Consider the following 13,532-nt stretch of genomic DNA (forward strand, 5'->3'; position numbering starts at 1 on the left):
CCTACGGTGCAATTCCCTATCTCTTCTGGTATGTCCAGCACCCCAGGCAAAGACCCCAGCTGCTTCTCAAGTACTTTTCAGGGAACACTGTGGTTCAAGGCATTAGAGGCTTCGTGGCTGAATTTAAGAGCAGTGAATTTTCCTTCAACCTAAGGAAATTCTCAGCCTATTGGAGTGACTCGGCTTAGTACTTCTGTGCACTGAGTGGCACAGTGCCTGGGACCGCAGGAGGAGTTGAATACAAACCACTCCCAGTGGTGGAGTTTTCAGACACTCAAGATTGCTTCTTGTTTTATTTTAAATGATCTTTTCCTATATGATTGAAAATGAGGCAAAGAGAGCTGAGCAGACAGAGGTACTTTTATATAGGCCCACAGTTCCATGTCTGGTAAATTTTATTTTGGGAACTTTTTACTTCGTTTAGAAACCATGTAACAATAAATAGTTAAGATCCTAGAATGATGTTCTTATCATGTACTAATCAGATGCTTAAGGACTTGCCTTTAGGTTGACTGTTTTAAGGGATTGACTGTATGGGTTTTCATTTACCACTTTGTGTCTCGCTCAAGACAGAAAACAAAAGATGAACTGCTCATGTTCTCTCCCTGAAAATTTGCCTTCTTAACTTGGTCATTCACAGAAAATTTTCTTGAATTTTTTTCCCCGTGGGTCTCACTGTGTTGGTCACAAAGTGTTAGAATATTTTCTCTGAATATTTATTTCACTTAGGAGGAATTCTGAAGTTGGTTAACACTAAAGAGATTGATTAGAATCTTATGGGGCTTAGAAAACTGTTATAGTCATGTTAGTTCTGGCAACTATTTAAGAATAGTACCTAAGGAGAATGGAGATTTATAATTCATTTATAATTCATTCATCTAAAGACTTTTTCTCAGTTATAAAAGTAGCTTCTCATTCTTTTGGTATTCTCTTAAATTCTATAAATCTACACCAGAAATTTGTGAATATAACTCCTTTGTACTTTCTTCCAGCTATGGACATTTTTCCCCCTGCCTTGCTTTCACCCTGTTCTTGTATGATTTCACTGTTAGAATGCTAGAGTTTGATTCTTATATGTTAAAATTGTGGTAATTAATCAGGTAGTAAGTTAGCAGTTCAAATTCTGTTAGAATATTGATAAGAATTTTAATGAATACTAGGATGATACTGGAACCAGTATAAATTTGTGATACATACAAACTTTTTGTCTAGGATGGGAAGAATTGTATAAGAAGCTTTTATAGTCCTTGTGTTCTTAAGGACTTGGAACATAATGAGTACTCTAGAGAAAGAGGAGAAGGAGGAGGAGAGAGTTTTCTGGTTGCCTATCTGGCCTACACTATAATGTATAAGGAACTTTTCCCAGGTGGCTCAGTGGTAAAAAATCCACCTGCCAATTCAGGAGATGCAGGTTCAGTCCCTGGGTTGGGAAAATCCTCTGGAGAAGGAAATGGCAACCCACTCCAGTATTCTTGCCTGGAAAATCCCATGGACAGAGGAGCCTGGTGGGCTACAGTCCACTGGGTCGCAAACAGCTGGAAGTGACTCAATGATTAAAGAGCAGCAACAGCAGAATGTATAAGTAGATACGTGCACAGGAGCTCTCAAAACGCAAAGGGAATGAGTAGGGTGTGACCATGGTTTATCTTAGTGAAATAGTGAGTCTGAAAATAACAATAATTTTAGTACCTACTGATATGGTTTGTCATAAATGTGTTTAAGTGGTTGCTGGGTAGGTATAAGGAAAGTAAATGGGCTATTGGAGAAACACAATTAAGAATAAGAAATGTATGCTCATTTAATGTCTCTTTCCCTTCCTCCCTTCCTTTCTGTTTTTTGGATCACACTCTCTTCTACCTCTCTTTCCAGGTGACTCACTGTCATTGGTTAAACCACACGCCCTGAAAAACTACAGGGGGTACTTTATCTAGGAAAAGTTTTTGATTTGAAGTCTTTCTTTTGATTCTGAACTCAAGTTGAGTTTGAAGAAAAATAAGTCTTATACCAAGGACCACAAGCAGCTGGGAGACCATAATCCAACCTCCCAACCCTAACTCTGCCTGTGAAATCAAAGTGGTCTTCCTCCCTCCCTGGGTCCCTCCCTTCTTTCTTTTTATTAATAATTCATTGTTATTTATATGATTGTATGATTTTTAGAAGTTTTCTACAATACTATATTAGGAATAAAATGAACTACTTTATCTATGAAATTAACAATTTGGACTTTTCCAGTAATTAATTAGGGCTTTCCTGGTAGCTAAGCTGGTAAAGAATCTGTCCACAATGCAGGAGTCCTGGGTTCAATCCCTGGGTTGGGAAGATCCCCTGGAGAAAGAATGGCTACCCACTCCAGTATTCTGGCCTGGAGAATTCCATGGACTTTATAGTCCATAGGTTCACAAAGAGTTGGACATGGCTGAGTGACTTTCACTTTCTAGATAGTACCAGTTGGAAGACAACTTGATAGGATGGTGCAGTGTATAACAGGGTTCAGCATGTGCTTTGAATCAGAGACCATTGTATGTTACTGTCTCCATGTAGCCAGAGTACATGGGACCTGGAATCAAAAGAAGGGAGTGGCTCCTCTCACTGTTACACCTAATAATCCATTAACAAACTTCAACAGATTTCCAAGCTGGCAACTTTATGCATGTAGATCTGGAGATCTTAGTCCCTAAGGGAAGAATTCTTTCACCAGAGCGCAAAACAATGGCTCCAGTCAATGGACAATGAGACTGGATATTTTGGGCTCTCTAGCCATCAACTCAACATGGAAGAATAAAGAACCTATTAGCTGGAGTGACTGATCTTGAATAACAAGAGGATATTGGATTGCTTTCATACAGTGGAAGCAAGGAATAATGTGTTTGGAGCCTCTTACTACTTCCATGTCCAGTGGCTAAGCTTAATGGAAAACATCAGCAATCAAAACTAATACAAGACCATTGAAAACTGAGATCTTTCTGGAATAAATGTTTGGGTCACTCAAACTGGCAAAGAACCAAGACCTGGAAGGTTATGACTTCAAGTTGCTTTTTTTGTGACATTTAATATGACAGGATATTAAAATTGACCCTTGTGTTAATTTTCTAAGGCTGCCATAATAAAATACCTTAGCCTAGGTGGCTTAAGTAGCAAACATTTGTTTTCTCACAGTTCTAGATGCTATAAATCTAAGATTTGGGTACTGGCAGGGTTAGTTTCTTGGAGGCCTCTTGCCTTTGTTTGTAGATGACTCTTTTCTCACTGCTTTTGCCAGGTCTTCCTTCTGTTTCTTGAAGGTCTGTGTCCGAATTTCCTCTTCTTCTAAGGACACTACTTAGATTAGTACCCATATGACTTCATTTTATCTTAAGACTGCTTTAAAGACCAGGTACAGTCAGATTCTGAGTACTGGGAATTAGGCTTCAACATATGAAATTGGGTGGGGGATAGGATTGTCAGTAACAACCCTCTAGTAAATAAATGTGAAGTTCATATAAGACAGCTGAGGCCTTCCTTGATTAAAATTTTCCCTAATTTCTGGTACACAGAATGATTATGTATAATTTTGAGGATGAAGTTTCCCACTTTCTCTTGATGTGTTTTTAGAGAAACTTGAAAAGTGGTTCCTTTTAAATGATACATTTAAAAATGCTTCCTTAAAGCTGTTAGTCATAGCTGTCTCTGACCTTTTGCCGTGTCGGATTATGAAATGTCCTCATTTTTAGTTTCATCCTTTTCTGTAAGTAAATCTTAATTTGTGTTTCATCTCTGCTAACTTTCCTCCACTCTTTTTTTCTGTTTGAAATTAATCTTTTTGAACTTATGTCTTTTTTAAAAATTTGGTCTTACCTTGCAGAAACTAGTTTTGTCCACTAACTTGGTGTTCTCTTGGACTCCTTCACTGCCCCTTAAGTAGAATTGACATTCCTTTGGAATGTCTCTTTGATGGGTCTGGTGGATTCACTGGGTAAGGCAGGGGGCTTCAGTCCTTACACACAGGGCAGTAGGAACAACCATCAATAGGGGAAGGGCCATATAAAGGGTAGTATATGCTTAGTATGGAATACAGTACTGCAGAAGAACCTGTGTTAATATGTATATACATATATATATTAACCTATGTTAATTTAATAAGACTTACAAGATTTATTATTGAGTGCATAAAGCAAGTTACAGAAATGTATCACAATATGTATTATTTTGTATTAAATAAAAACTAAATAAAATACTAAAAATGCTATATGTTTTCTATTGGTTTGTATATTTAGTATACCTACAGTAAGTGCCCTACATAGGAATGAGTTCTGTTCTGAGAGCATGTTCGTTAAGCCCAGTATGTTCGTAAGTCCAACAAAGTTAGCCTAGGTACCCAACTGACACAACTGAGTATATAGTACTGTACTGTAGTAGGTTTATAATACTTTGTCACACAATAATATATAACAAACAAGCAAACACAAAAAGTAAAGAAAACCCCTTTAATCTCACAGTACGTGCCTTGAAAAGTACAGCAGTACAGTACAACAGCTGACATACAGGGATTAGCATCGAGTGAAGAGGCAGGAAGAGTTACTGATGGAGGGGGGAGAGGAGGTGGGAGATGGTACAGCTGAAGGGTCGTCAGCAATAGGAGACAGAGGGCAGACTGTGATTTCATTCACACCTGATGATGACGGCATATGTTCTGCTTCCCTGCTGGATTCAATTCTATCTACCCTCTTGAAAAAAATGATCCAGGGCTAGTCTGGGTGGTAACTCTTTTTCTCATCATAAAAGACACAGTAGCACTGGACTGCATTCTGAACAACCGCTGCAAACTTTGTGTACTGTTCTACCTTCTGGTCCTCTGCCTCAGAAACTAACAGTGCCTCCTCCAACAAAGAAAGTCCCCTGGCCATTTCCTGCTTTGTGAATCTCTTTGGTTCTCTAGTTACTTCTTCCTCTCGTCTATCTTCATCCTTACTCTGGGCCTTCAGTTCAGATCTTCATTAGTAAGCTCCATGTTTGCATCTTTGAAAGCTCTCAACTTGTAGGATCATATGTAGGAGACTTACTGTATATAAACCTATAGTAAACCTTCAGGCATCAATTCCAAATCCATGAATGATCAAAACAGTCAAATTTGGAAATGAAGAATCCAAGAGAATTTTAATTTATATATAATGTTTCATTATTTTAATCCTCCATAGATTCATGAATTCCTCTTAATGTTAAACTTAATAAAATTATAAAAGCTTTCCTAAAATTGTATCCATACTCTGCTATATTCTCATAAGAATGGAGGAAAGAGAAAGCAATCTCCTTTTAATAAGATTTTGTTCATCTGCATCAAGTGAAATATTTCTCTTTGCTCTGGGATCATATAGCTTTCAGTACTTTCCTCTTACTCTTTGATTCTTGTATAGTTATGTTTACTTTTGTTTTACTCAGTGGACTGTAAAATGCTGTCTCATCCCTTTTACATATTCTTAAGATTTCATAAATTACCTCATTTACAGTAGAATTTTAGTAAACATTTATGCATTTATTTTGAACTAAGTAAAAAAAAAAAAATCAAAGGGCAGTAGATGAGAATTGTCAAATTATTTCATGGTATTAATTTTCATGAAATTCCATCTTAAAAGTAGGATTGGTTCATTTTTAATCCCCATTTAATCCAGGTAGTCATATTGTTTCCTGACCTTCAGCATTTCTTTGACCAAGAAACAGGAAGTGAATGGAGTTGGGGTTATGTAATGTTGAGTTGAGTGAGTGAGTTCAGTCGCTTAGTTGTGTCCGACTCTTTGTGACTCCGTGGACTTCAGCATGCCAGGCCCCCCTGTCCATCAACTAGTTGGTGAGCTTTGTTTCTGCACACTAGGGGGCGCTGTAGGCTTTACAAGAAGTAAAGACTGATTGTTCCAGATGTTCCGAAGAAAGAAGCCCAGAGAGCAAATGTTCAAACACAATTGCACTCTTCACACGCTAGCAAGCTAATGCTCGAAATTCTCCAAGGAAGGCTTCAATAGTACGTGAACTGAGAATTTCGAGATGTTCAAGCTGGATTTAGAAAAGGCAGAGGAACTAGAGATCAAATTGCCAACATCTGTTGCATCATAGAAAAAGCAAGAGAATTCCAGAAAAACATCTACGTCTACTTTATTGATTATAGTAAAGCATTTAACTGTGTGGATCACAACAAACTGTGGAACATTCTTAAAGAGTTGGGACTACCAGACCACGTTACCCATCTCCGGAGACATCTGTATGCAGGTTAAGAAGCAACAGTCAGAATCAGACATGGAACAACAAGCTGGTTCCAAATTGGGAAAGGAGTACGTCAAGGCTGTATATTGTCATCCTGCTTATTTATCTTATGTGCAGAGTGCATCATGTGAAATGGTGGGCTGGGTGAAGCACAAGCTGGAATCAAGATTGTGAGGAGAAATATCAATAACCTCAGGTATGTAGATGACATCACCCTTATGGCAGAAAATGAAGAGGAACTAAAGAGCTTCTTGATGAAGGTGAGAGAGGAGAGTGAAAAAACTGGCTTAAAACCCCGCATTCAAAAAGCTAAGATCATGGCATTTGGTCCCATCAGTTCATGGCAAATAGATGGGGAAACAATGGAAATAGTGACAGATTTTATTTTCTTGGGCTCCCAAATCACTGCAGATGGTGACTATAGCCATGAAATTAAAATACACTTGATCCTTGGAAGAAAAGCTATGACAAACCTAGACAGCATATTAAAGAGCAGAGACAGAAATGCAAATCAAAACTACAAATATCGCCTCACACCAGTCAGAATGGCCATCATCAACAAGTCTACAAACAATAAATGCTGGAGAGGGTGTGGAGAAAAGTAAATGTTCTTGGTGGGAATGTAAATTGATACAGCCAATATGGAAGACCATATGGAGATTTCTTTAAAAACTGTGAATAAAACCACCATATGACCACCATATAACTCAGCAATCCCACTCATAGACATATACCCTGAGGAATCCAAAATGGAAAAAGACACATGTATCCCATTGTTCATTGCAGCACTATTACAATAGCTAGGACATGGAAGCAACTGAGATGTCCATCGACAGATGAATGGATAAAGAAGTTGTGGTACATATACACGATGGAATATTACTCAGCCATAAAACAACACATTTGAGTCAGTTCTGTTGAGGTGGATGAACCTAGAACCTATTATACAGAGTGAAATGAGTCAGAAAGAGAAAGATAAACATCACATTCTAACACATGTATACAGAATCTAGAAAAATGGTACTGAAGAATTTATTTTCAGGGCAGCAATGGAGAAACAGACATAGAGAATAGACCTATGGACATGGGGAGAGGGGAGGAGAGGGTGAGATGTATGGAAAGAGTATAACATGGAAACTCACATACCATATGTAAAATAGACAGCCAATGGGAATTTGCTGTCTGGCTCAGGAAACTCAAACAGGGGCTCTGTATCAATGTAGAGGGGTGGGAGGGGGAGGGAGATGGGAGGGAGGTTCAAAAGGGAGAGGATATATGTATGCCTATGGCTGATTCATGTTGAGGTTTGACAGAAAACAACAAAATTCTGTAAAGCAATTATCCTTCAATAAAAAAATAAAAAGAAAAGAAAGGGAGAAAAAAAAGACTATTTTAAGTGTTTGCAGCTAAATTGTGCTAAACAAGTTGTCAAAACTTGGGAGTGTACCACAAAAGAAAATTGATACAGATAAAGTCAACCTACTTGCATGGGGAAAAAAAAAAAGCAGAGACATTACTTTGCCAACAAAGGTCTGTCTAGTTAAAGCTATGGTTTTTCCAGTATTCACGTATGGATGTGTGAGGTGGACCATAATGAAGGCTGAGCGCCAAAGAATTGATGCCTTTGAACTGTGGTGTTGAAGAGGACACTTGAGAATTCCTTGGACTGCAAGGAGATCAACCAATCAATCCCAAAGGAAATCAGTCCTGAATATTCATTAGAAGGATTGATGCTGAAGCTCAAGCTGAAGCTCCAGTACTTTGGCCACCTGATGTGAAGAGCTGACTCAAAGGAAAAGACCCTGATGCTGGGAAAGATTGAAGGCAGGAGGAGAAGGAGGATGAATGGTTGGATGGCATCATCGGCTCAACGGACATGAGTTTGAGCAAGCTCTGGGAGACAGTAAAGGACAGGGAAGCCTCTTGTGCTGCAGTCCATGGGGCCACAAAGTCAGACAAGATTAAGTGACTGAGCAACAACCAGAGAGCACAGAACAGTCAGATGATGCACAGCAGAAGTGGGGAGAGGGGAGCACCGTGTTTGTGTAAAGTTTATCTGAAGTTTCAGCTTTGTCTTTCTCTACAGACTTAGGAAAGTTGGAGTCCTTACCTCTCTAAATCCATTATGAGGATGATTCTCTGAGCAGAGGTAGAGGAATGGGGATATTAATATTACCAAGCTCTGTGAGCATGGAAGCCCAACAGGAAACATCTCCATTACCTGTTGTCAATATTTAAATTTTGTGATTAAATTTTCACAATTCCATGGACCTAGGAAGTTTTCATATATTTCCCCTGAGACTAGAAGACACAGGAATACTCAGGAGCAAAGAAGAAAGGATTAAAAAGTAAGAAATACAGAAAGAGGAGAGAAAAGGACAATATTTAATTTGACCAGCAATGTGTATCCTTTTCAGAATCAGCTGTTTAGCACATCTGTTAGCCTGTTGGGCAGGAGAAGGAGGGAGGTGGAAGTTAAGTCAGAATGGACATTATACATATATCCTGTGTTTCTTTTAATCCACTGAAATCTTACTAGAATAATATTCTGTGCAGATGACAGCTGTACTTTTTGGGTTTCTAGAGCTCTCAGTTTCAAGAAAATGTATCACCGTCTTCATACATACTGCTTGTATCAGTTTTCCTTTATTAGAATTTACATTTAACTGAATTATTTTTTAAAAGTGAGGTATAATGAACATATAGCACGGTATTAGTTTCAGGTATATGACACAATGATTTGATATTTATATATATTGTGGAATGATCATTACAAGAAATCTAGTAACGTGTCATACAATGTTGCAATTTTTTTTTCTTATGATGAGAGCTTTCAAGATCTACTCTCTTAGCAACTTTCAAATATGCAACACAGTATTATTAACTATAGCCATCTTGCCATACATTACATCCCCACAACATTTATTTTATATCTTAGAGTTTGTACCTTTTGACCCCATTCATCTATTTCATTTCCACCCCTCATCCCTGCCTTTGGTAACCACTAATTTGTTCCATCTATAAGCCTGAATTAAAAAAAAAAAAAAAAGACCAAAAACTCCACATGGAGTGGAGTATCTATATGGTATTTGTCTTTGTCTGACCTACTTCACTCAGCATAATGCCCTCAAGGTCCATCCATATTGTAGCCAATGGCAATGTTTTATTCTTTTTAAAGGCTTAATTGTCATACAACTGAATTCTTAAATGCTCTCTCATTCTAAGTAATTTGGGAGCGAGCTCACTCTTTCTATGATTCTTCAGGGCTCGGTTTAACTCTGTGGAGACAATGATCCTCTCAGAAGTAACATCCACCCTTTCTCACATACTCTTGCACAAACTTTTCTTACATAAAGTCTTTTTAAAATGCTTATATCTTAAGGATTTTTGCATCTATGTTCATCAGTGATATTGGCCTGTAGTTTTCTTTTTTTGTGGCATCTTTGTCTGGTTTTGGAATTAGGGTGATGGTGGCCTCATAGAATGAGTTTGGAAGTTTACCTTCCTCTGCAATTTTCTGGAAGAGTTTGAGTAAGATAGGTGTTAGCTCTTCTCTAAATTTTTGGTAGAATTCAGCTGTGAAGCCATCTGGTCCTGGGCTTTTGTTTGCTGGAAGATTTTTGATTACAGTTTCGATTTCCTTGCTTGTGATGGGTCTGTTAAGATCTTCTATTTCTTCCTGGTTCAGTTTTGGAAGGTTATACTTTTCTAAGAATTTGTCCATTTCATCCAAGTTGTCCATTTTATTGGCATAGAGCTGCTGGTAGTAGTCTCTTATGATCCTATGTATTTCAGTGTTGTCTGTTGTGATCTCTCCATTTTCATTTCTAATTTTGTTAATTTGGTTCTTCTCTCTTTGCTTCTTAATGAGTCTTGCTAATGGTTTGTCATTTTTGTTTATTTTTTTCAAAAAACCAGCTTTTAGCTTTGTTGATTTTTGCTATGGTCTCTTTAGTTTCTTTTGCATTTATTTCTGCCCTAATTTTTAAGATTTCTTTCCTTTTACTAACCCTGGGGTTCTTCATTTCTTCCTTCTCTAATTGCTTTAGGTGTAGAGTTAGGTTATTTATTTGGCTTTTTTCTTGTTTCTTGATGTGAGCCTGTAATGCTATGAACCTTCCCCTTAGCACTGCTTTTACAGTATCCCATAGGTTTTGGGTTGTTGTGTTTTCATTTTCATTCATTTCTATGCATATTTTGATTTCTTTTTTGATTTCTTCTATGATTTGTTGGTTATTCAGAAGCGTGTTATTTAGCCTCCATATGTTTGAATTTTTAACAATTTTTTTCCTGTAATTGAAATCTAATCTTACTGCACTGTGGTCAGAAAAGATGACTGGAATGATTTCATTTTTTTTGAATTTTCCAAGACCAGATTTATGGCCCAGGATGTGATCTATTCTGGAGAAGGTTCCTTGTGCACTTGAGAAAAAGGTGAAGTTGATTGTTTTGGGGTGAAATGCCCTATAGATATCAATTAGGTCTAGCTGGTCCATTGTGTCATTCAAGGTTTGTGTTTCCTTGTTAATTTTCTGTTTAGTTGATCTATCCATAGTTGTGAGTGGGGTATTAAAGTCTCCCACTGTTATTGTGTTACTATTAATTTCCTCTTTCATACTCGTTAGTGTTTGCCGTACATATTGTGGTGCTCCTATGTTGGGTGCATATAAATTTATAATTGTTATATCTTCTTCTTGCATTAATCCTTTGATCATTATGTAGTGTCCTTCTTTGGAAAAAAGACAACCTCTTTAACAAGTGGTGCTGGGAAAGCTGGTCAACCACTTGTAAAAGAATGAAACTAGAACACTTTCAAACACCATACACAAAAATAAACTCAAAATGGATTAAAGATCTAAATGTAAGACCAGAAACTATAAAAATCCTAGAGGAGAACATAGGCAAAACACTCTCCGACATAAACCACAGCAAGATCCTCTATGACCCACCTCCCAGAATATTGGAAATAAAAGCAAAACTAAACAAATGGGACCTAATGAAACTTAGAAGCTTTTGCACTACAAAGGAAACTATAAGTAAGGTGAAAAGACAGCCCTCAGATTGGGAGAAAATAATAGCAAATGAAGAAACAGACAAAGGATTAATCTCAAAAATATACAAGCAACTCTTGAAGCTCAATTCCAGAAAAATAAATGACCCAATCAAAAAGTGGGCCGAAGGACTAAACGGACATTTCTCCAAAGAAGACACACAGATGGCTAACAAACACATGAAAAGATGCTCAACATCACTCACTATCAGAGAAATGCAAATCAAAACCACAATGAGGTACCATTACACGCCAGTCAGGATGGCTGCTATCCAAAAGTCTACAAGCAATAAATGCTGGAGAGGGTGTGGAGAGAAGGGAACCCTCTTACACTGTTGGTGGGAATGCAAACTAGTACAGCCACTATGGAGAACAGTGTGGAGATTTCTTTAAAAACTGGAAATAGAACTGCCATATGACCCAGCAATCCCACTTCTGGGCATACACACTGAGGAAACCAGATCTGAAAGAGACAAGTGTACCCCAATGTTCATCACAGCACTGTTTATAATAGCCAGGACATGGAAGCAACCTAGATGCCCATCAGCAGATGAATGGATAAGGAAGCTGTGGTACATATACACCATGGAATATTACTCAGCCATTAAAAAGAATTCATTTGAACCAGTTCTAATGAGATGGATGAAACTGGAGCCCATTATACAGAGAGAAGTAAGCCAGAAAGATAAAGAACATTACAGCATACTAACACATATATATGGAATTTAGAAAGATGGTAACGACAACCCTATATGCAAAACAGAAAAAGAGACACAGAGATACAGAACAGACTTTTGAACTCTGTGGGAGAAGGTGAGGGTCAGATGTTGCGAAAGAACAGCATGTATATTATCTATGGTGAAACAGGTCACCAGCCCAGGTGGGATGCATAAGACAAGTGCTCGAGCCTGGTGCACTGGGAAGACCCAGAGGAATCGGGTGGAGAGGGAGGTGGGAGGGGGGATCGGGATGGGGAATCTATTGCTGATTCATATCAATGTATGACAAAACCCACTGAAAAAATAAATAAATTAAAAAACAAACCAACCAACAAACAAATAAAAAACAAAAAATGCTTATATCTTCATATACTACAAATATTGTTCCTACCCTCCTGCAATGTTTGCAACCACAGTTTTGGAGAGATTACTGCACAATCTCCCTGGTGGCTGTGGGTGGAGCTTTCTGTTAAGTGAATGGCAGAGCTCAAATGTGACTGGTTCTCAGTAATACTGGTGAGTTCCAGTAAAACTGGAACAATTTGACAGTAAGAAAACTTCTCTGGACCCAAAACTCTCCACCCTCCAGAGTGGGGGCAGAGGTACCCCAGTAACTGAGCAAGGAGTCATGAAGCGGTGGCGGGAAGCCTTGCTGGGGCTTCTGTGGGCCCAGGTTTGCTGTGAGTCTGGGTTGTCCTAGAGTGCAGCTGGGGAGGGAGGGAAGGTGAACTGACCCAGAGCTCCTATATGGTCCTACATCCTCATGGTGTCTCCTGAGATAGTTTCAGGCCTGGAAACTGCATCCATGACTCCCCTGAGACATATGTGTTTGTTTTTCTCTTCCCAAGCAGGGGTGAGAGCAGTGAACGTGGAGCAGAGCCCTTCAGTCCTGAATCTGCAGGAGGGAGCCAACTGTACGCTGAGGTGCAATTTTTCTTCCACAGTGAGGACTCTGCAGTGGTTCCAGCAGAATCCTGGAGGCAGCCTCATCAGTATGTTTTTCATAGCTTCAGGGACAAAGCAGAATGAAAGACTGAGTTCCACAGTGAATTCCAAGGAGCTGTATAGTACCCTACACATCACAGCCTCCCAGCTGGAAGACGCAGCCACCTACCTCTGTGCGGTGGAAGCACGGTGCTCCCAGGTGGCCTGCAGCCTGTGCCCAAACTGCAGCTGCCTCAGCCCCGCCCCTCCATGGGCTGGCACGTGTCCCCACAGTAGCCTTTGATAGAAGGTTGAGTCAGTCTCTGACTCTGCAGGATCCTAAAGTGGGTAGCAGCAAACTTTATCGGTCAATTATTACAAAATAAAAGTTTATATATCAATATCACAATAATGCTTGTGGGAGAGATATTAGAATTCTCTGAAAATGAGAAACTATGGTTTTGAAAGTTGCTGCTACATTGGAAAGCAAATTTTCATATGTGTAGAAATTAAAATTGCATGTAATAATAGTTTCAATGAAACAGAATAGTATTTTCATGTTTGAATTAACCCAATGAAACAATTACTAACATAGAAAATAATTTATA

General features: G+C 38.6%; 1 gene segment (V, D, J or C); it reads left to right on the forward strand.

Moving 5' to 3' along the window:
- Positions 1 to 12,599: 12,599 nt before the first annotated feature.
- LOC133067010 (T cell receptor alpha variable 22-like) lies at positions 12,600 to 13,228 on the forward strand. The segment is given in 2 exon segments: positions 12,600 to 12,680; positions 12,852 to 13,228. Coding segments are annotated over 2 exon segments (429 nt in total).
- The last annotated feature ends 304 nt before the right edge of the window (positions 13,229 to 13,532 follow it).

The sequence above is a fragment of the Dama dama genome, chromosome 12, assembly GCF_033118175.1.
Source record: "Dama dama isolate Ldn47 chromosome 12, ASM3311817v1, whole genome shotgun sequence".
Classification (NCBI taxonomy): Eukaryota; Metazoa; Chordata; class Mammalia; order Artiodactyla; family Cervidae; genus Dama; species Dama dama.